The 25,177-nt window shown below is 37.6% G+C and overlaps 1 protein-coding gene across 1 annotated transcript; it reads right to left on the bottom strand.

Moving 5' to 3' along the window:
• Nucleotides 1-523: 523 nt before the first annotated feature.
• Nucleotides 524-24,365, bottom strand: LOC127813313 (uncharacterized). Its single transcript, XM_052354234.1, has 15 exons — nucleotides 24,205-24,365; nucleotides 23,941-24,112; nucleotides 23,740-23,791; nucleotides 23,578-23,617; nucleotides 22,520-22,621; nucleotides 8,641-8,753; nucleotides 8,457-8,522; nucleotides 8,220-8,359; nucleotides 7,843-7,936; nucleotides 7,674-7,735; nucleotides 6,700-6,804; nucleotides 3,943-4,018; nucleotides 1,465-1,577; nucleotides 962-1,021; nucleotides 524-864 (listed from the first exon to the last, which is right to left on the bottom strand). The coding sequence occupies exons 1-15, from the start codon at nucleotides 24,290-24,292 to the stop codon at nucleotides 753-755; spliced, it is 1,395 nt and encodes a 464-aa protein (XP_052210194.1). The 5' UTR covers nucleotides 24,293-24,365; the 3' UTR covers nucleotides 524-752.
• Nucleotides 24,366-25,177: the final 812 nt, after the last annotated feature.

Genomic DNA, 25,177 nt, shown 5'->3' with positions numbered 1-25,177 from the left:
TCCCTCTTTCCTCGTTCTCACTCGCGCCTATACCCTCACCCCTGCAACCTTTGCCGCTGCAACCGTCGCCTGTAGTCTCAACACAGCCAACACCACCTCCATCTACCCTTTTTTTCTCCTTTCCCCCTCTCTAATTGTTCTCCCTCGCACTTGTACCCTCGCCATTGCAACCGTCATTTGCCTCCTTTGCAGCCTCCATCGTCAATCACATGCGCTTCCATTCCGTTTGCCCGTGCCTCAGTCGTCGCGATCAACGCCTTCGACTGCTTCGCCGACGTTGACACCTCCAATCACCCGCTATGATGCAATTTTAAGCTAAGAAACATGACATATTTTGATTGAATTTTATTACATAATCAGCATATCACTATTATTTTTTGTCACATCATTGCCATGTCACCCAATCCAGCGAGGGACTTGCCGGAAAATCTGTTAAGTGATCACATTGTAATAAATTTCAAACTTCAGTGATCACAAAGCAAATAATTAAAGTTAAATGACCAAAATAAAAAAGAAACCAAAGTTAAGTGACTTTTGGTGTGATTTAACCATCAAAGGGGTATCTCTGTAATTTAACCACAACATATTCATATACGTGTTTCGGAATCCGATTGGAATCATGTTCTAACACGGGAGAAAAGCAACACACAGCTTTACTCTCTTACTTTTGCAAATAGGCTATTTACATAGCATAAAAAGAATATCAACACGAGGAACGTAGGTAGAGCACGGGCAGCGTCAGTCACCAACAATCAGAAAATGAAGTCGCTCAGCTTAACAGGTTTGTTATATGGGCCGTGGACATCCTTGCTGACAACATACGCAGAGTCCTCAACACCAGCGTTCAAGCAATTCATCCTGTGCCTGTAGCCATCCACTTTTCGAGTCTCAGAACTGTTGTACTTATTAAGTGATCTGTCTATTTGTTTGATTTTTGATTATTTGAATTTCATAACTTTACCATTCAAAGTGATCTTCACAGCAAATAGAATTCCAGATGATTGAAAGCCCCGCTCCTTTCCTGTAATTAAATTCATTAGGTAAACCAAAAAACCAACTGCGGGGATGGGGGAGCTGTCATTGTGGCTGACTTTTAACTTTGTATTATTGAAGCAAGAGCATGCTCAATCACAGGCATCATAAGATAAAAATCTAAAATTATTTCAGCCTTCACCATTATAATTTTTTTTAGCTTATGGGATCTAAGTATACAATATTTAATCAGTTTAAATCAACCAGTTTGAGAGTTTACAGTCATTCAAATCTGTGCAGAACACTTTCAGTATTAACATATTTCAGCCAACCAACAATCCCCTGAGACCTTGCGTTGGTTTAAAGCCAAAGTTTAAGAAAAAGGCAATGAGAAAGCTTCAATAAAACACTGGCAATTACTTATTTTTACTTTGGAGGAGATACAGTCAGCGTTAGGGAAAAGAGAAATTGCACATGATACAGGGCACTTACCATGTTGCAGAGTACATGTCATAAAACTTCTCAAAAGCCTTGTCCAAGCAAAACTGACATACCAAAAGATCCTTGATATCCGTCACCTTGCAAGTTGATTTACAGCACTTGACCTAACGCCAGACAAGTGAACCATCATGCATGAGAGAGAGAGAGAGAGAGAGAGGCCTGTTTGCTAACAGACAATAACCTCATGACTTAGAAGAAACAGAATGGAAGTGTCACATAAAAATGAGAAGAATTGAACCAAAGAACCACGCAGACAAGGTACACAGGACAGGTAAGATATCACACAGCAATAGCATGAAGTAACAGCAAATACATGTTTTGTATGAATGCACGCATGAAAATATAACCATTACTTCATTTTTCAATTAGAAAGGCTCAAAATATTTTCAAAATAGTAAGACATTATTACGGCATTCTAAATTTCCATTATCAAGTTGATAAATCCACATTATTTTAAGGTTTATAGTTGATTTTTATCATATCTTGTATGTCATTCTAATTTTGTTAAGTGATGGACATTCACATTGTTTTATAAGGCATTAGACACAAAAACAGTAATAATAACACCACATTAGGCTTAATCTAACTAGGTGAGTTGCCTATATGGATTTTAACTTGTTTATCATCTCTATCTATGATAATATTTCTATATAGTCATTATATTTCATATCATGCCTAAAAGTTCCCCCTACCAGGTTTATTAAGGTCTGCCTCTATTTCTTTTGCTACAAATTTCTAAATCCCCTCTTCTCATATGTCAACAATCTTAAATGCATCTTTATTTTGAATAGCATGACGTAAACTTTATTACAAAAAATCTCATTTTTAATTGTCTTTTCTTATAGCTTGCACATCCACTATGGTGTCTTCATCTCAGTTGCACTTATATTTTACATATGTTGTTGCTTAACTGCCCAATATTTCCATGCTAAACAATAGAACTGGTATCATCTGGTAAAACTTTTCTTCTTGCTTTAAAGACATTTTACAATTGCACAAAATGCTACAACCTACAAGTACTTTCCCCACTTTAGCCATCCATCTTGATTCTACGAGTAGCATCCTCAATAATTCATTCTCTCCTCGAACTATTGATTAGAGATATTTGAATTCAACTTATTATACACACATTTTCTCAATTTATGGGCACAAGTCTCAAATTTTCAAGACATGTCCATTTCTAAGGAAATCAAAAGTTCTTAAGGCACGTTTGAATGGGTTGATGCATATCCAGAAGCATCCAGTGATGCTGATATCCAACATGAATCAGACACTTCTGAAAAATATTTGTCGTTCTTGGATAGGCAATAACAAAAAACAAGTTATATGGTCCACATTAGCATGGAAACCACTCCAAAGGAACAAGAACAATAAAATTTAAGGTGTCTAGCCAAATTAAGCCAACCAAAAAGGGCATAAAAAGAGTGTCAAATCAAGTTCTGAAGCTCTTTATTTATGAGGAAATACAAGAGTCAAAAGCTGCTCATCAATCCTAAATTTGATAAAGCAGCTGTCAAACCATGATGCATAAATCAACATCTATTATATAACTTATTTCTTCACTTGTAAAGTCCATTTAGCTTGGTTGAAACAAAGTGGTTCCATAGCCTCTTGAAGAATGTGATTTAAAATAAAAGGAAATGAGAGACAATGACACACAACAGGCATGCAACAGAAATGGTTGAGAAAAAAGGGACAGAACATTATAACACATTCAGCAAAGTCAAGCATTTCATGGCTACTGCTTGAGTAAATTAAGCAATATACAGGTAGAAGAATTATTCCAAAAAGTTCAGTAAATTTTTCTATCTTCACTCATCAAAATATTGCACTCATGACAGCCAATTTCACACAATTATGAACCATGGTATCTTGCATGAAAAATCTCAAAACTCTGACAAGTGTGGCAAAATCTTAGTCAACTTTAATTGATACAATCAAAGAGGATCAATAGGACATAGCTCATGGTGAAGTGTATTAGCCTCCTTCATATTTCTTTTGAGTGCAGAACAGAAAACATTGTCTATGGTAAGTCTACGTCTATAATAATTCTAGTGGCATAAAAATCACAAAGTGGTAAAACTTCTTTTCCAAGCAGAGTATAAAATGCATGTTTAGCAGTTTCCTCTGATGCACAATTTCTGCATTTCAATGTTGAGCTGCATCAGTCATATCATGGCCATTACATAAATACCAGCTAAGGAATTAGCATGGACAAAAACTTTGATGGTAGCTAGGCATTAAAACATCAACCCCATTGCCCCCACATAAACACTGCAGAAGAGATGAATTAAATGTGCTAACACTGTACCCAATTCAAAAAGATACAGAATCCAGCAACCAATCTCATAATGTACATTAAGAGAAAAAGAACAAAATAAAACAATAACACGAAGTAGGTATATTCAAGGAAAGAGAAGAATAGTCAACTGAAAATCCAAAGGCATATAGAAGAAAGTTTGATCTTACCAAACGTTTGAGCTTATAGGAGTAATATTGTCCATGGGAGGGATGTCCCCTAATGTGCTCGCTCAAATGGCCTGCACTGGAAATTTTTGTATATCAAGATACAGGATTTTCAGGATGATGAAGAAAGATGTCACAGCATATACTAATACAGTTACTGCATAACCAAAAAAGCAAAGATCAGGAACCAGATAATCATGGGTCCCATAGATCTTTCTCAAGTGTTCTCTTGATAAATTTTCCTGGTCTTCAATACACAGAAAGGGGTATCAATTTTCTCAATGAGTGGACAAGCAGCAATGACAACATGAAGTGGCTCAATTATGATATTAGTAACTTCATCATCTCATACTCCTTAAATGGAGGGCAACAAGTCACAAAGAACTTGTAAAGCTTGTAATCTGGTACATATAAAATATTTCTGAATAACAGAACTTCTAATTGTGTATATATACTAATGAAAGGAGGATGTGCAAGACACATGTTCACATCATTTGATACTTAAGGTTAAGTCTCAGGTTTATCCAATACATTGTATGAGACTTAGGGCCCATTTTGTTATGATCCCCATGCTTCGATATTTATTCTCTCTCTCTTTTTAATGATTTCATTATAAAAGACAATGGAAACTCTAAAAATGTGACTATTCAGACAACATTGTTATTCCCTTTAAACCAGAGTATTATGAAACAAATTTTCTAGAAAAAGCTCTCTGAACTAGCTCACCAAACAAGAGCTCTTGAGATTATCTAGACAATAAAATAAATCCAAAACAAATGAACCAAAAGACTACCTTCTTGTAGATTCTTTGTAGTATGTGATCTTCATTCTTTGGCAGCATTATGTGTAGACACTGTTGTTAGAATCATACGATTCACGAGTTGAATCGTACAATTCGACTCGATTCATATAGAAATCGAGTTGAATCTATAGGGTGAATAGAAAATCCCTTAGAATCGCACAATTCGTCCGATTCATGCGACTTCGTCTGCATGTGCGCTTTAATCAAATATTCGTCCGATTTGGCTATTTTTGAAGACAAAGAAGATGGTGATGCTCTTGAACTTGAAGATGAAGATGATTGATAACTAGTGAAGATTATGGACAATGGAGTTTATTAGTAGTCAAATAGTTGTAGTTTTTTTTTTTTTTTTTTCTAGCTTGTTATTTTGAAAGTAGTTTGGTTTGGTGCAATTTGAATATAAAGGCAACATGAATATACTTTTGCCTTTTGGTATAATTTTAAACTTAGCAAATATATTTAGAAGTATTATTTATCTATTTATATTTAAAAGAATTGATCATGGTGGGCACATTATTTATTTTCTATGGATATATATTATTTATAGTTAAAATTGAGAATGTGTACCGAATCTTACGATTCGATTTGATTCTCAATTCACGATTCATAAAATAAGGATTTCAATTCCTGATTTGAATCTAGATTTAACAACTATGTGTATAGGTTGAAGTTTTTCGATTACGAAGAAACAAAAAGGGGGAAGAAAACATATTCATAATGCGAATTTAAATAGATACCATGCAAAATTCATATTTTATGTAAAAGGGTGTCCTAATGCATGAGGCTTCTTGCTTTTGAGGGTCAGGAGAGGGTCACATTTGTACGTAGCCTTCCTTTACCTTTTTGCAAAGAGGTTTCCACAACTCGAATCCTACCAAGCCTTTCCCTCCTTGAGAAAAGTAAAAAACTGGTATACAATATACATGTGATGCAAGACCAATGAACTAAAAAGCACAAGAAGAAATCAAGATGATCGGACACTATAGAACAACTACGACTTTTGGCTTCACTAATAGAATTGTGAATGATAGGATATTACAGGGAAAAAAAATAAAAAATGAGCATATAAGATGCTTCTGCATGTATATGTGACAGTAAGTGAAAGAGATGAGAATATTAACCATAGATATACTTGGCTTAGAAAAATAAAAACAAAAAGAACTGTGTCTATGTTAGAGAACGCGGCGGTGTATGTGTCATGTTGGTAAGAAAAAGGGATATGGGATATATAATGGTTTCAGAAAAAAAAAAAAAAAAAAGGGACATGTAATAAAAACACATCCAGTAAAATTTGACGAAAATCAGATGAATGTAAGCACAATGTTTCACTCTTTTATATGTAGAAGACATTTTATAACCCTGAACACTTAACATATAAAAAATACATAAATATATAAAATAGATAATCAACTACAAGATACTAAATGATGATGATGATGATGATGATGATAAAACTGAAATAAGAAAATATATATACTTGAGAAAGCAAGAATATGATTATTAAGACAGACATGATTGATCAGTTATAAAAGGTTCAATTCTCTTAGGCTTACAGCCTGCTAAAAGAAGCCAGCACAAACACGAGGGCGTTATTGTAGGCATGGCAATAGAGCTTATAGCCTAGCATGGAGTGAGGCACTTTCTTAGAGATTTTTCAGTGACAAGGCACACCTTTCACAACCATGCCGAGAAAAAGTAAAAATAAAATAAAAAAAGAACATCACGAAGCCAAGTAAATAATGCCCCTCAATTTGCTCAATACTTCTCATATAAAATGGTTCATCTACTAATTCTCAAGATAACCAACTATCATGCATCCAGCATTGGACAACCAAAAGTCAATCCAAACCAAATGATAGTGACAAATGTCCCATATCATTAGTATCAGTAAGGACAGAGTAGTGCTTTAACAAATCATTTCAGAAGCAGAAAAGTATCAGATTATTATTCTAGCTTACCTGTCACAAAAGGTGGTACTACAACCAAGGCAAGTGGCCAAAGTTGATGACCTACAGCATGTATTACACTTTGCATCTGACAAGTTTTTGCCAATTTGGTGGCATCTGCAGATAAACATAGACCAAAGAAATGAATATACATGTCTACAATGAATAGGCAAATGTCAATCAACTAATCCACCTTTTGAACTTTTACTCTCTACTCAACAAGCTTGCTTTTAAAATATACAAAATACAGAAGTATAGAGACCAAAACAAAGAACAGGAACAAGGTCACTCATTTATATTTCCTAATGACCAGAAATACTCAATAACTCTCCACGTGGGGAGCATAATAAAACACCTTAAAATTTCTTTGTTTAATGAATGCAATAACCTAAACCATATTATAAGTAAAGGCAACTAGTTTTCAGTTCTGAAACGGGTTCAATGAATCTGCTTAATGTACAGATGTGTCCATTCAAGATGAGTTCGGCGGGAACATAGATAAGAACAAAATTTTCTGTTTTAAATTGAACTTCTTAACTAATTCTATCAATGAAAATATTAGAAACTCAGTCACCAAAATGTAATACAGCCTAATGAAACCTTTTTTTCCCATCTTCTATAATGACATTAACCAATTGAAGATATTCAATGTCCAAACTTCAATATAACTTTTCACAAGTATCCATAGTTCAACATAACTTTTCAAAAGCATCTAGAGTTGTTATCCATGACATGGTTATTTGAGGGAGCATTCCCATTTTTCTGAGGGAAATAACTAAGTTTCAACATAAAAATAATCTCAAACCAAAAGCAACAAGTAGTGAATGATTGTTTTAAAGTTTGTTTCATATATCAATCCAGAGCAACTACATTAGATAATAAAGTTATTTTACAATTAAGTAAAATAATATCATATAAAGTGAACGAGACAGATGCACCTAGATTATAAATGCATAAATTGGGGGGGGGGGGGGGGGGGGGAGAACCTTCTGTACAGTTCAAGAAGATTTTTGGGCAAGGAAATGGATTTCTTTTGACCTACTGCCACCTGTACAAAAGGAAAGGTTTGATAAGCTTAATCAAATTATGGTCACCAAACAAAGTACACACCACATCATTTGAAATATTCACTGACATACAAAAGAGAGAAAATACCTCGTCAGACGGTTCTCCTAAACCAGGATATTTAACGTTGGACGCCATCACCAAACAGTCTTCAGCCAGATGCCCAGGCCTCTGGCATTTCCAGCTACAGTAGCAAGATGGCAATTAAATGAACAGTTTTAAAGAATGAAAAAAGCAAATGGTTTTTATGTTTGCAGTTACAAGAACACAGGTACAGAATCCCCAAATTAATATCTCGATGAAAGAATCAAGTGCACTGTCAAACATAGGTTTAATAGCAAAAAGCACAGAAAAAGAAATATTAAATATGACATCTCCCACTCTTCCCCTAATGGATTAAACAGCTAAAGCACCCTTCTGAGAAAAACTTGTTCACAAAATTTTAAAGTAGTGAGGATGAAATTTACCATTCATATGTACAAAGGCTTGATCGCTTTTTGGACCAACGCAAACGGTTATGATCCCAGGTGTCCCCTCCAAATTCAACCACAAGTGAAGAACTAGGTCTATGTAAGGATTCATGTTGTCTTTGGTTGCTTAAATGTTCCTTTAAACATTAGCAATGAAAGGGTTTCAGGGGTCTGAAGGCAGAAGAAAATTGAGAAGTTATCTACTTTGAAGAAAAATTTTAAGGCAGCAAACACCTTGGAAAGTTCTAGGTTCTCCAAAAGCTCAGCTTTGCAATCCATGCTGCAGATATCATCATCAGTCTATCAAAACAAACGTACAGAGAAATTGTAAAGCTTCTGCATGTGGTACAGGAATGAAGATAAGAAAAGATCTGAGTCTGATAAGCATTTTAGTAAAGCTACAGTAGAAGTATCACACCTCATCGCAAATGTATTCTCCATATTTCCCACAAACCACGCAGACAGGTTCTCCAGGAACAGCAAAACGCTGCTCATTCCTATTCTTTACTCTATCAGCATCATCCAGATTACCTACAAGAGGTAAACCAAGTTACTGAGAAACTGGAACTAGCTGCCAACTCCATATACCCAACTTAAAGGAATGACAAGATAAAAAAATTTCACACCAGACTTTTAACTTCTATTCAAGGAGTTTTAGGCAGGATTCTGTCATTGAAATCTCTCGCCCAAATGACAAATGCACATCCAATTGCCAGGTCCATCTACTGTACATGGAAATTTTGTTCGGTATGTGATCAAGCATTTTAGGATATCCTGTGAACTAATCCATGTAATTTACAAGGTGTGTATGATGGAGGGATTGTGAGAATTTAGGAGTTGGTTGCTTGCTTACTTAATAGGAACAAGAGCCCTAGATTCACCGAAAGGAACCATGTAATTCCTAGCAATACCAACAAAACAACTTTCAATTGTTCAGCAAACAGAACAAATATTTTAAGTGTATTTCAACAGGGACCCTTGCAACAAGAAAAATTAAACCACAACACAATGGCAATTTTCTAATATTTACAAAGAACCTTTTCTGTTCAAATTTAAAATAACCATTTGATGAAGATGTTTCTTTCCATACAATTTCCATGGGCCTATTATTTTGAACCCAATTGGGTAATTGGGCCTGCTCTTTAACAGTTAGCCCAATAATATTTGGGCCTAATATAAACCCAATACTATCTTAAATTTTGGACCCTATTCAAGCGCCTTTAGCTCTCTTTAATTACACCTTTGGCCCATTAACCTTAACCTAACCAAAGTTCACCTTAAACAAATTTTGGCCCAACCTTGAGCCCATTTGTAGCCCACATTTCCAGGCAATAGTCTGCCTTCTTGACCTGCCAAAACCAAGCTCTGAAGGCTCTCTAAACCCTCCAATTTTTGTTCCATTTTATCGAGCTTTCTCTAAAACACCTTTTCATTTCTCTCCTAACTTTTCTCCTGCTGTTTTTTCCCTTTCTCTCGGCCTACTATGGGGCTCATTTCCTAACAAGTTCCAGCCTTCTTTTCTGTCCAAAACTGTCATGTCCCTAGGAGGATCAGAAGGATAATATTGGATAGGGATATAATAAAAGGGGTAATATTGTAATAGGCTCATATTAGTTTGTTAGGAGATATTTGGTTGTTTGTTAGGAGCACATGTGTGCTGTTAGAAATTAGTTAAGAAGCTACCCATGCCTATAAAAAGACTCATTGTAGGAGGAGATGAATATGCTTGAATTAAATGAATGAAATCTGATTCTCTCTCTACAATTTCTCTACAATCTCCCTCTCATTTTCTCTACTTCCCTCCCTCACTTCTCTTTACATTCTTTCCCCCATTTCTGTCCATTTCTTCCTCTCAAATATTTTGTTCTTGATTCTATTCACCAGCTCCTTCTGATTGTCATTCCAACCCTAGGCTAAACCCTAGGTTCATGACAAGTGGTATCAGAGACAAACGTTCCTTGGCTATAATTCCTGCAATTGGTAGCAGTTGATTCCGACGACTCTCGGCGGAATCGATAGAGCAAAGACTTCGGGTGATTCCAGCGAACTCTTGAGGAGCAGCAATAGAATTGATCAAACTCATAGAGCGCTCCAACAGAGTCAATCGAATCCTCATAGACCGCAACAGAGCTCGTCCTAAGATTTTGATTAGTTCGACTACAACTGAGCGGCAGTCCTCAGCTGTTGAATTAGATCTGGACGATTCCGAAAGGTGGTTTCCAAAGTGAATGCATGCAACTTCTCAAGCCATATCAAAGTTGCTAAAGCAGAGTTAGCGAATTCGGGCTGAAGCGAAGATGAGTGAATTCCGGAACCAATGACGGTGATTGGGCGAGTAGGAATATGCGACTCTCTGTGAAATCAATCGAGTAGAGGTTTAAGGTGAAGTTTGACAGGTGATTGGGCGAGTAGGAAGAAGAGACTATGAAATCGATCGAGCAAGGTTCAGTGAGTGACAAATTGAACAGGGCCGACAATCGATTGTAGGGTGAAGAACGATTCAACCGAGAGAAAGAGCAAGGCGACTTGGCTCCGAACTGAAGGCGAATTAGACAGTGAGTTCGAGTCCATAAGGCGATTCAGGTAACCTTCGGTGCGAACTTGGAAATGATGAGGAAGAGTGACTCTCGGTTGTGAATTTACTGAGTGTTGGTCAGGTTCCAAACGAGCAGGGCGGGTGATTCCAAATTGAAAGGCGGCTTGGCCAAGCAGATCCGTTTGAGATTCTGACAAATCTTAACGGTTGGGCTCGTGTTCGGAAGGTGCAATTGAGAGGTTCGATTAGGTGAGTATTGGAGGAACAAGTTGAGTTGATCTAAGTTAGGCTGTTGTAATCCAGTGACCCACACTTCCTGGTTGTGAATTCAACAACTTCCAACAGCTAATTCCAGCGAGTTCGATTGGTCTTGGCTGTTGAAATCGAGACCGATCGTAACCGAAAGGGATGAGTAATTCTCGGCTAAGAAGCCCAGCAATTTCAGTATCTGATTCCAGCAAAGTTCGGAGCAGCTGGGAGTGAATTTTTGAAGGCGAATTTGGATGGGTGATTATTGGCTGTGAATTCCAGCGCTCCTTTATGGTAATTCTGATCTAACTTCATTAAAGAGAGCGGAATGTATCAGTCTTCCAAGTGGCATGTCCGTGAGATGTCGACCATGGGGAGCATGACACACATGAAACAAATGGGGTCTCAATTGCAGCCGAAGGATGCTGCGTTTTCAATGGGATGGCCTGCTCATGAAGCCTTGGGAAGCAATGCGCATATGAGACAATTGGAGCCTCAATTGCAGCAAAAGAGTGCTTTATTTTCAGCTGAAATGGAGCCTCAATGGTAGCCAAAGAAGGCTGCATTTGCAGTTGGCAGCAACAGGGACAAAGGAACAAGCAATGGGATACAGGATACAAGTAAGGAATTTGGCCTTATGATACGCAAGAAGTTGCAAGAGTTTGCGATGATACTTATTAAGAAGTATCGTTACAACTTTTCGGTGGAATATTTTGATGATTATCACGGAAGTTTTAACAAGGAGGAATTCCTTGGAGTGGAACAGTCGAAGGAGGAAAATGGGGAAGCATTTGATGAAGTGATCGAGGAAGCCAAGGCCGATTCGTAACCTCTGTTGACTAGTGCAGGGACTGAAGGATTGGAGGGTGTCCAAGATCATAATTCTATAAGAAAGGGAATGGGTGGTGGAGTTCCTAATGATAAGGTTCCACTGCCTATGATGTTGGATAATGCTGAGGATTCCTTAGCTAATGATAAGGTGAAGACAACACCAACAAGAGGAAGTCTCACTGATCCTAAATGGTGTCACCATGTTGCTGTCGAGAGTTTGGCTGGAAAGAACAAGTCTCATTCCATTATATTCGTTGTTGCTACAATTGGCCGATTAGAATTTTTGTCACCCTTGTTGAAGGGAGGATTGAAGACCGAAATTGATGTTGCAGCCCAGCAGGTTGTAGGTGGTGCCATGCAAGGAATTAATGGTACAATGTTTGCTTATGGTGTTACTAGCAGTGGGAAGACTCATACCATGCATGGAGAGCAAAAGTCACCTAAGATCCTTCCATTGGCAGTGAAAGATATCTTCAAAATTTCTCCATCTAAGCTGTGGAAGAAAAGGAAAAAGGGAGCATAATGGAAGCTGTGAAGGTTTGGCATGTCTTGGGGACAAGACATGTTTCAAGGCGGGGAAATTGTCATGTCCCTAGGAGGATCAGAAGGATAATATTGGATAGGGATATAACAAAAGGGGTAATATTGTAATAGGCTCATATTAGTTTGTTAGGAGATATTTGGTTGTTTGTTAGGAGCACATGGGTGCTGTTAAAAATTAGTTAAGGAGCTACCTATGCATATAAAAAGGCTCATTGTAGGAGGAGATGAATATGCTTGAATTAAATGAATGAAATCTGATTCTCTCTCTACAATTTCTCTACAATCTCCCTCTCATTTTCTCTACTTCCCTCCCTCATTTCTCTCTACATTCTTTCCCCCATTTCTGTCCATTTCTTCCTCTCAAATATTCTGTTCTTGATTCTATTCATCAGCTCCTTCTGATTGTCATTCCAACCCTAGGCTAAACCCTAGGTTCATGACAAAAACCAAGCCCTTTATGGACCATTTTAGCCTCAAACTTGTTTCATTTATTAGGGTTTTGAGCTGCATTACAAGATTATTTTAGGCCCTAGTTTCTATTCTAGATTGATTTATAGGGTATACAAGAACACAACTCTCTTTAATCCATCAAAATATTTAAAACATCAACTTGTATGTTTCATAGGCAACAAATACATCATGCTTCCCCTCCTCAAAACTATCATTTACATCTTTACAAGCATGATCCGACCTTTACAAAAGATATACATCCAAAACAAACACTTCAAAGTATTAGGAAACTTTAAGCTTTCTTTGTCCTATTATGGCTCCAAAGGAGCTTTTTTCATTCTTGTGGCTTGGTCCTCCATCTAAAAATATTTTAACGCAAAGTAACCATTTACTTGCTTTCAGGACCATTGGCTGAACACCATAGGGTCACCACAAACCCAAGGCCTTTAAGGCTTTCCCTTTCTTCCTCTTAGACATTAGTATGCTATTGCAGTTTTGGATTCTTCTTAGGGAGTTCTAAACATATGCAAATATATGACAAGCCACATACTTTTTGGGCATAAACTGTGAGTGCATCATAATCAACATTTCAAGAACACATTATAGCAAGAAAACATCACATATTTGTGCATACCATTCAGCCAATGCATTTGAAACAAGCAAGCTTGCATTTTCATGCTTGAGCAACAAATAGCTTAAGCCCATGCAACTTTCAAAGCATTTTTAGAAAAGAACAAGCTGGCTCAGCCCAGCACCTACATTGGCATTCACTCAGTTGTGACTAAAGCTGTTTTTTCAGTCTTTTATGGAGTCTTCTAGTAGTACCACTGCTGGTAATCGAAAACACCTAGCATGGAAATATGTTCATCTTGCCAATAGCACAAATGATCTGATTTGTAATTTTTGCGAAAAAAATTACAAATGGAGGAATTTATAGAGCTAAGCAGCATATTGTTGGAGGATTCTGTAATACTAAACCTAGTGCAAAATGTCCACCACATATTAAAGAAGAAATCAAGGAATTTATGGAGAAAAAAGCTGCAATGAGTATGGAGAAAAGTTCTATTCCAGAATTTGAAGATGTGGATGCTTTTGGCGATTATGTAGATGAAGATTATATTGTTGGACTTAAAATTAAGAGTTCAAAACAGGGCAGTAGTAAGTCTTTCAATGCGAAAAAGCCAAAAGTAAGAGGGCCAATGGATGTATTTTGTACTCCTAGTGTGGAGAAAGTATTGCAAGATAGGAAGAGGATGAAACAAACCACAATAAATGAAGTTTGTAAAAAGGAATTGCATGAGAAAGCTTGAAAAGATATAGCTAAATGGATGTATGATGTGGCAACTCCATTCAATGATATCAACTATCCTAGTTTTGCTGTAATAGTTGAATCTATTGGTTAATTTGGCATTGGGATGAAACCAAGAAGTTACCATGAGGTTAGGGTTCCTTTGTTACATAAGGAAGTTGCTGATGTGAAACAAATGATGAAGTCTTATGAGGAAGAATGGGCATAGTATGGTTGCTCTATTATGGCTGATGGATGGACTGATAAGAAACAGAAAACTTTGATAATTTTTTTTGTAAAATCTCCAAAGGGTTCCTTTTTCTTGGAATTTGTTGATGCTTCTGATTATTCAAAGACTGGGGAAAACATGTTTAAATTATTTGATAGCCTAGTGGAGCATATCAGAGAGAGAAATATTGTCCAAGTTGTCACGGATAATGCATCTAATAGTGTCCTTGCAGGTCAGACAATTCAATTTTGAATTTACTCACAAAATCTTCAATTCATTTTCATAATCTTACTTTAGCCAGTGTTTAAATTTAAAATTTATTTTCTTATCTTAATTTTTAGAAGAATTGTTGCAAGCAAAGCAAAAACATTTATATTGGACTCCTTATGTGGAACATTGTATTGATTTAATGTTAGAAGATATAGGCAAAATGCCTATTGTTGGTAGGACATTGAAGAGGACAATGCAATTGAATGCATTGAGGAAGTTTACAAGAGAAAGAGAGCTTGTTTGAGCCGATGTCATGAGATTTGCAACTGCTTATCTCACACTTTTGAGAATACATAAGCAAAAGACAAATTTGAAAAAAATGTTCACCTCAAAGGCCTGGACAAAAAGCAAATGGGCTAAGGAAGCTGCAGGTAAAAGAGTGACTGCCACCATATTAATGCCCATATTTTGGACTAGTATTATTTAAATTCTTAAGTCATTTGATCATTTAGCCTGGGTCCTTGGGTTGGTTGATGGTGAAAAGAGACCTGCAATGGGATACATTTACGAGGCGATGGATAGAGCTAAGGAAACCATTTCAAAATCCTTTCAGGAAAGAGAAGAAAAATATGATGAAGTGTTTAAAATCATTGATAAAAGGTGGGAATGTCAACTCCATCGACCTTTGCATGCAGCTAGACACTATTTCAATCCAGAGTTTTTTTATTCAGATTCCAATATTTCTAAAGATGAAGAGATTACGACGGGATTGTACAAAGCTTTGCAAAGGTTGGTTCCAAGCCATGAGGAGCAAGACAAAACTAATGACTCATTCAATTTGTATCAAAATTCTAAAGGAGTTTTCCACGTGGAGTTGGCTATTCGACATTGAAAGAAAAAATCCCTAGGTAATTGAGTTTGTTGGGATTTATGTCAATTTTCAATTAAATAAGTGCATAGTTAATTTTTTAAGATTAGTTTATAAGATGTTTGATAAATAGCATCAACCTAATTATTCCATCTCAACAGCTAAATGGTGGAAATTTTATGGATCTTCCATCCAACTTGCAAAAATTTGCAGTTAAAGTGCTTAGCCTTACTCGTAGTGCATCTAGATGTGAGCGTAATTGGAGCATTTTTGAGCATGTAAGTAACAACTAACATAGACTCTTTAGTTTTTTCAAATGACATATACTTATTAAAAATGTTCTGTATTCGCAAATTCATAACAAAAAAATAAATAAATAAATAGGCTAGCTCAACAACGCTTGAATGATTTCGCGTTTGTAAAATACATTCAAGCATTGAAGCGTTGATATGATGCACATGATCGCATTGACCCCATCTCTTTGAAGAACATAGATGATAGTAATGAATGGCTGATGGGTAGAATGGATGGATCATCAGATGGGGAAGAAGACTGTGTTTGAAGATGATTCTTTAACATGGAGTACTATTGCTAGAGCTGCTAGAGTTGAGGAGAGTGTCCATCACATTAGATTAGCCAAAGGAACAAGTGTTATGGCAAAGGGAAAGGAAAAGGCAAAAGTATCTTCTTCTCAATGAAAGATTAGTACTAACACTTACAGATGAGGAGGAAGATATTAATTTTGAAGAAGAGGAAGGAAAGGAAGACTTTGGAAGTGACCAATATAATTTAGATGATGATGATCAAGAAGATCATCTCATGATTGATGATGATTCATGTTGGATTGTTGTGTTTATTTTCTTGATTTTTTTGTTTGATTATGAATTGTTTATGTTTGAATTTGATGTATTTTGTTTTTATCCTTTTAATTTGCCTGAGAATGAGAGAGAGAGAAGCAGAAATGAGAGAAAAGAGAGAGAGCCAAAAGTTCTTCTGTTATTCAATAATCCCTTTTCCCCATTCTCAGTTACACATACAGCCTTCCTCACAACAGAAGAGGTTAGGCTGTTGTACTGTTCTAACTCCTTAACCACCTAGCTAACGGATACAACTGTATTTATTTATAATTCCCCTTTCTACCCCTGGAAGCATGACAATTCCACTCCCCTTAAGAAAATTCTTGTCCTCAAGAATTTACCTAAGAATTTACAGCGACGGCTATGGTTCAACCAATCCCTGCTTTCACTACTTGCTGCCCCTTCCTTTGCTTTTTCCCTTTGAGTAGTAGAAGTGCAGACCTCAAATCCTTCTCCTTCACCTCAGCCCTTTATTCAAACTCAACAGCCTGAACAGAACACAACTCCACACCGTTGATCATGTTGCACTCTCTGGTTTCTTCAAGGCAAATACCCTCTTGTTCTTCATCCTCTTCATTTTTTGTATCTAGTCCTTCCAGTAGCAGTCTTTTGCATTGATGGGCCTGGATGGAAGTGGTCTCCACATTTATAACACGATCTTATCTGTCTTCTCTACTCTGGCATAGGGTTTTTGACTGCATCAAGGTTAGTGTTAACCTCGAAAATCCCTTCCAACTGCTGATTATTAGGCTGACTACCACTCAACGGCATTTCGTACTTCTTAAAAATTGCTTCTAGTGTCAGTTCTTGCAGCCGGGCTTTCTCTACTGCTTGTTTCACTGATGATGGCATCATCATCTTCACCATTGAGTGCAGTTCTTCCCTCAACCCACTTGTAAAAATGGACACCAGGTACTACTTGGTTAACCCCGGCTGTATAGTACAGACAAGGGACCTCAACTCCTCAAATCTCGCCTGAAATTCCACCACCAACCCCTCTTGTTTTAATTTACTGAATTCCCCAATCACATCTACCATACTCCTTTCCTTGAACCATTCACACAGCCCCTCTGTAAATTTTCCCCAGTGACCTGTCATTTCCTTCATCTTGGATCCACCCCTAGAACCAAGAATCAACTGCATCATTTAAGTAGGCTGCAGCCAAGTTAACTTTCTATTCCTTCGGCACCTTGTAAAATTGAAAAAATCTTTCGCACCTCCTAACCCACCATCTTAGCTTCGTTCCCTCAAACTTGGGAATCTCCAATATTGGCATAGGGGGGTAGGTTAAGAGGAAAAGAATGGGAATTCCGAAACATGCGTTTCTTGAACCATTGGAAATTCCTCCACTTCAAAATCTCCTCGAGTCCTTGGTATGCTGCCTTGGGTTGGCAGAAGTGGGTCGGAATCGTACCCTAGATGGAAATCCGACGATAGCTGGAACTGGGGCAAGGAAGACAACATGCCGAGAACAATATTCAACCTTTGCAAGTATTGCTCCAAAAGTTCTTGGTTCTTTTTCGTATTTCCCCGTATTGCTTCCTTCAGAATCACCATGTCTTCCTGCGTTTGCACCATCGCCTCCTGAGTTTGGGACATCCCAAACTCTATAGCCTCCATCCACGCTTCCAATTGCTTCAATCTTGTACCTTATGTCATTTGCCCAGGCTTCAATTCACCACTTCAGGCCTTCCAATCCTAATTCAAATCAAACAACAACCGAGAATTGATCGGCTTGAATCTGTAACCAAGATCGCTCCTTGAAGCTTTGCCCACTTCGCCAAATTACTACTAAGATCGCTTGGGGAGCTGCCTAACTCACAACCAGATTTCGCCTTCAAATTCCAACCCTAACGGCTACGAGATTTTGCTAATTGTCGAACTTGTTTGTTCGCCTTCAACTTTCGACCCTTCCTTGCTACTTCCGACGCCTTCTTTGCCGTGAGGGAAGGTCGTCCAGCTTGCTTGGGTGATGAACGCAATTGACACCCAAGGCGTTGGAAATTGATCGCACCCATCGCAACCCTTGGGTTCGCTTTTGTCATACTCACCTTCAAGTTGCGTTCACTAGAATTCAACCCCTCCCCCGACTGTCATGGCCCTAGGGTTTCCTAGGGTTTGAATAGGAATTTAGAAGAAGAAGAAGAACAGAACAAGGGGAGGGGGAAATTGAGAAGGAAAGGGGAAGGGTTTGGACGAAGAGAGAGAAAGATGAGAGTAAGAGGGTAATAGACTAATTCATTCAATTCATTGATATCCTCTATTGAGAGGGACGACAGCCCCTTTATAAAGAACCCCCCAGCTACTGTTACAACTATACAACTACACCTCACAACCTATTGTTATTTGTTTCACTATCAGTTACAGTTACAACTTCCCAAACAACCGTTTAAACCTTCTAACCATCCTTAACCAACCGTTGGGTCCTGACAATTACCCCCCGGTGCAGAACTTTCTTGTCCTTGAGAAAGCAAGAGAAGCCTTCCAATCTTAGCTCTTTTCCTTCTCTTCCACAGCTTGATTGGAGCAAGCTTGTATAACTTCTATAAGCCCGACAATTTGTCAAAAGCTCTCACGTACTTGTCGGTTGGAACAAAAATAGAAGCAACCACTCTCTGATCGTTGTAGTTAGCAGCTGAGACCGGCCACCTACCGTTCACACAAAATTTCCACCTCATCGTCCCTTCAATGTTGGTTGTTTCATGAACTTCTTTTCAAAGGAATCAGATTGTTCCTTTGTACTTGCTGTCCAAACCACCTGATCAGTATAGTTTCCCTCTAGATAATGTTTTTCACCGCCAATATCTTTTCTGGTATTGCAATCATCCTCCTTGGCAATACTACCAAAATCTGAACACTTCTTCTACTCAAATTCTAAAGTAAGCAGTGAATCATGTCTCCATTATCTTGACTTCTCCCTAGGCTGTTCCATTTTAAGGAACTCTTGAGACTGTAATGCATTATTAGCAACTTCCTTCTTACTACTGTTTTCTTCTTTGGACATTCCAAAGTCCTCTTTCACTATTATAGTTTCACATCTCTGAGTTATTCTCTGAGATTTGACAATGGATCTTCGATTCCATGGACTATTCTTGGAATTTTGATTCCATAGACGATTAAGGTTTGAAGCTCCAACATAAACAAGATCTGATGAGTGAGGATTTCTATTCCTTATACTAATTGGATTAGCATTTTCTCTGGGAAACAAGAAAATAGGTAGTTTAACCTGATTCCGCCCTGCGAACATGAGTACAAAGCCCTGCAATTGGTCCTTCACTTCTTGAAATTGTCTAGAAAATTCCTCCTGTGGGTTTACTATCGCGTGATCCAACTTGCAATCAATTTTCTGCTCGATCTTCTGTTCAATCACCTCATCGATGGCTGCCATCTTTCCTTGGATGTTCGCTACCACCAGCACCCTTTCTACAATTCGAACACCTCAGTGCCTACTGTTACCACAAAGTCACCTCTGTATCAACTTCCAAGTTGAACTTGATTCGGAAGAGGAAGAAGTCGTACGATTACAACGACTCTAATCAATCTTCAAGAGTCGCGTGCACCTCCTTGTTCAACTCCACCCCCCCAATTGAGAGCGTCCAATTCTTGGGTAGAAGGAATTCGGCCTTATTCAAAGCTCGATCTTGGTCCGTTAACAGGTCTTCTATTATCCAATCACTTTGTTGAATGCCTCTTGAATTTGTTTCACCTTCCCTATTCGTCCCCAAGATCCGATCGAAATTGCTTTGTCTTGCTTGCCCACAACACTGAGTCACTTGCGCCCCCAGATTTGTTCGTGGACCTCGTTCAATGCCAAGAACACTGTTGGCCTTGCTTGTCTCGCCATGTTGGACCCAATTACAATTACCTAGTTCTTGGTCGAAGGAATTCGGCCGAAATTCTCTGGGTCTATCTCGTTTTCTTACTCGGGTAAGAATCGCCCGCCACAATTCTAACTGGAGTCTTGCAGAATTTGGGCTAGGTTCTGATTGCTTCAAGCTCGCCCTTAAAAGTCGTTGGAACGCCTGACCAAGTTGTTTCCCAAAGTCACACAACAATTTTTGGTTGTTGCTCCGTTTCGCCTTCAAGACTCAAGCCAAGCCAAGAATTACTTATTTGCTTAAGTTTGTCGAAATCACCGCAATGCACCGACCAACCTTTTAATCGTCAGTACTTCACCCGACCTACCTTGCTGCTGATACCGCTGGAGAACTTCCAAGAATCACAGCTAAGGAACGTGGCTCCACGTCGGATCTTAATAGCGTTGGAAAATGAAACCGAATGATTCGAATTATAGCTCAATTAATTCCATCGATAATTGAATCAAAATCACAGCCAATGATTGACTGCTTTGATACCACTTGTCATGGCCCTAGGGTTTCCTAGGGTTTGAATAGTAATTTAAAAGAAGAAGAAGAAGAAGAATAGAATGGGGAAGAAAACAAAACAAGAGGAGGGGGTAATTGAGAAGGAAGGGTTTGGACGAAAAGAGAGAAAGATGAGTGAGAGGAAAATAGACTGATTCATTCAATTCATTTATATCCTCTATTGAGAGGGAAGGCCCCTTTATATAGAACCCCCAACTATTGTTACAATTATACAATTGCACCTAATAACCTATTGTTATTTGTTACACTATCAGCTACAATTACAACTTCCCCTACAGCCGTTTAAACCTTCTAACCATCCTTAACCAACCGTTGGGTCCTGACACCAACACCTTCTTACCCAATCACCGTCTCTTACCCAATCACCGACCTCAACTACAATCATTGGCTCCATACTTCCCGTAATGCACTACTTCTTGAATTGCCACCTGTGGGTTCGTTCAATTTTCCACCCAAGATCGTCCGACTTCGCTTAGGTGTATCTATCATCAGACCTTCCTTGTCATGATGGCTTCCGCCGATTACTCCGCACCTAGTTCATCCGACTCTGATACCACTTGTCAAGACTCTAGGGTTTACTAGGGTTTGAATAGGAAATTTAGAAGAAGAAAAAACAAAATTGGAAAGAGAAAGGAATAGATAGAGTGAGGAAAGAGAGAACGAGAGGGAGAGAAGTAGAAATGAGAGGAGAGAGAGAGAGAGAGAGAGTTCTTCTGTTATTCGATAATCCACTTTCCCCATTCTCGGTTACACATATAGCCTTCCTCACAACAGAAGAGGTTAGGTTGTTGTATTGTTCTAACTCCTTAACTGCCTAGCTAACAGATACAAGTGTATTTATTGATAATTCCCCTTTATTGATAATTCCCCTTTCTACCCTTGGGATCGCGACACTCAAAATGATTACCATCTTGTCATGCCATAAATAAATAGAGCAGCCATAAAGGCACTGCCTAGCATATTTTGTGACTCCTTGGCAGCCTAAGCCCAAGGCTTTTTAGGTTCTTTGGCAAACACATGGTAGTCTTAATACCTATAAGATAATCCAAAGTATTTTTGAGGTCAAATAGCTCCATTGTTAGAGTTGAGGCTTCATGGAGGTGCATTATTTCTGTTAAGAGAATTGTACATTGACCAATCATAAAAAAAACAAAAAATGAATAAACAAATGACACATGTCCATCCTGTTTAACCCTTAAAACTCCACGGACATGTCACCAGATGGCCTAAATACCTATACCTCCCACAACTACAGTCCTGCAACTCCTTCCCACAAAAAAAGGAAAGAAAAGAAAAGAAATAATCACTAATAGGAACCCTAGCTTTTCTTATCTGAAAACTAAACCACTATCGCCTTGAAACAATAAAAAAATCCCAAATTCTCATTTCAGTGCATCATTCATCCTGCACCTTCGTACATATATTACCACTATTAGCTAGACAAGAACGTCTACAAACACAAATCAACTGCTTGTGATGACCAAGTGATTGTGCATATTGAGTACATTTCAGTAACTATCCTTCCATAACCCAGCAGTAATACTAGAAAACCTGTTTTTCCTTCTCTTTATGCCAAGATTCCTCTTTAATCTTACACTGTTGGCAAAGCCAATCGACTAAAAGATTCATCCATAAAAACAGCAATCCTCCGGAATAAAGTTAAAATACATAATATGACATGTACTACTTGTCCAAATAACCAACAAAAAAGGATCACTCTTTATTACCAACCTCATTCTTAACAGTATGCAAAAAATATGTTAAATATCTGAACAATGACTAGTAATTGAAAGTCTAAATTCAGTACAAATCATAAACAGACAGAATTTGGATAGGCATCAAGAAACAAACCAGAATGAGGATCTGGCTTCTTCTCACAGTAACCCAAAACAGAACCAGAATGAGGAGGATGATCCAACTTCTCGTCACATTCCGAGGAATTACTTTGATCACCTGAGCATTCATGGATACATCTTCAATGAGCAGATTTCAACTAAACCAGTGTTATGAAACAAATTTTAAAGTAAATGGAAACTAAACTAGTCATCCAGAAGATGATAAGAAAATAAACAACAGCAAAAAAGTAGGATTAACACTAAAACCTATATAATCAGTAAAAAGCCATGAGAAAGGAAAATGAGAAGGAGGGCAAACAAAGAAAGAAGCTGCAGAGGACTGGCAAGTTTCCTAACATGGCCCTTAAGGAACTCCTTGAAAGTACATAACCACCTTGCAAGGTGGTCTAGAAACACCAAAGATAGAAACAAGGACAAACAAAACTAGCAAAATGATTAACAGTAAAATTGTCATTCTACCAAAGGATGAGCTTTTGTAAAGGGAAAAGAAAAAGATAATCCATAGGCAAGGTTTTCTTTTTCCTTTTTTGTCCAGGAAGAGGGGGAGGACTGGTTGGTTTTGCACAATTATTTAATGTTTTTTTTAATTTCTATTAACCATTTATCCAAAAGAAGATCATTTATGAGAAAATTCTCAATTAATTCTCATCAAATACTTCCAAAATTCTTACTAACCACTTGATTAGGAAAGAAAAATAAATAAACCAATGCTCTCCCGTTACTTGTGGGAGCTGAAAGTGGCAGATTGGATATTTACCTAATCTTGCCAAATGGCCAAAACAACTGCTCTCAAACTTCAAGTTCTCATGCTTGACAACAGGCTTTCCATAATAGCTATATTTCTCATAGGGTGCTTATTTCATGATACTTATAAGATGTAATATCTACACTACCACATTAATCTCTAGTTATAAATTTCAGTATCTCATTGGATTGCAGGGAAAAAGGTAACCAATTATACTTTACTGAAAATAATTTCAACATTCACAGAAAGCATAAAAAAATAAAGAGAGAGATCTAAAAGTTTAACGAGGGAGTCACACGAGAACTTACTATCATATTCTACCAAATGTAGGCTCGAATGAGAGTTGTCCTGTAAGATAGCATCAAAAAACGAGAAGATAAATACAATACCTTATTTTTTCATAAATAAAAATAAAAAAAATACTGATGAAAAAATGAACTAAATATAAAAAATGAATCAATTGTCGTTACCAATATGTCTGCAGTCAATTCCACACAATTGTGAAAAGAATTCACCTCACTCCTGTGGATACATAAATATATCAGCTAAAGTATCTCAACAAAGCTAGACTCCCAAAAGACGTATCTCGAACTGAAATAATCATCAATTACGACGTCAAATTTCAAGTTCCTTATAAGTCAAGCAAGAACAAAGCAAGATCTCAAAGCCACCTCCTCTGTTCAATGTAATCCTGGTGAGACATCGGTCCATCGTTCCCTGTGGAAGCGTTGCTCCGGTCCGCCGAAGGACACTTTGCGCGGGGGCGTTTTCGAGGAGCAACTTTTTCGCCGCCCAAGTTGGGTTCTCCGGGAGGAGGAGCGATCCCGGTGGCGACATTGTAAGCTAAAAATTGAGTGAAAAGGAGTGAACAAACAAAACCCTGGAATTAGGGATTTGGGAACGGAAGAGTTGGGGAGAGATGGAATTGTGGATACCTTGGAGGTTCTGAAGGACGGATTTGAGACTGAAGTCTTTGTTGTAGGTGAATGATGGGTTCTTGTAGAAGTTCGATCTCGTCGCCATCTCTGAGTTGTTGATCTCTCGAGAGAGGTTCTGCAAAAACCAACACCCCCAAATAAAACACAACGCTGCCACCAAGAAGAAATAAATTCGTACTATGCATGAATAAGTGATAATTAATAATTATAGTTTAATTTTTATATTTTAAAATAAAATTTAAATGAAAACTAAAGTTATAGAGTGATAAAATTAAATTTATTGTATTTAAAGGTTATGAAATTAAATCTTGTTGATTAAATTTTATTTGTTTATATAATAGTACTTATATATAAATATGAATAGATATGAAATTTGTCTAGCCCTCTTTACAATTTATTTTTGGCTAAATAAGTTTGTTGTTTTTTAAATATAATAAGTAAATTTATTTATTTTAGAAAACAATCAGTGTAGAGCTTCTGGAGAATAGGAAGGTCCAAAATGTTACTGAGGGATCAATAAATGAGGGCACAATCCGCTATTCAGGAGAGCTAAGGTTTCGAGGGTTTTTAGATAGGTCTTTAGGGTCTTCGAATATCTCATCCTTGGCGAGTCTTTGGGAGACTGGCTTTCGAAAGAGTCTGGAGGGTCTTCCAGGATGTAGCACTAACAAGATCTATAACATAGGGACAATTAGAAAGCACGCATGGATCTTCTCCACACAAACTCTCCGATACTTAAGTCAAAAACTGATGTCTTGAAACAGAAATGAAGATGTATGCAGATGTATTCGTGTTGTATGCTCTTTGTGGAAGTCTCCTGAATGGTTTTATGTGTTATAGAGTCTAAGACTCTGTTCTCTTCACTGTTTTTACTCTTCAGTTTTTCAAAACAGTGAAAACGTGCTTACTTTCATATTTTTAAAACACATTTTTGAAAATGATGAAAAATTTTGTAAAGAAAACTTAAAAC

This window comes from Diospyros lotus, chromosome 11, assembly GCF_014633365.1.
Source record: "Diospyros lotus cultivar Yz01 chromosome 11, ASM1463336v1, whole genome shotgun sequence".
Taxonomy (NCBI): Eukaryota; Viridiplantae; Streptophyta; class Magnoliopsida; order Ericales; family Ebenaceae; genus Diospyros; species Diospyros lotus.
This window is presented reverse-complemented; position numbering and strand designations above follow the sequence as displayed.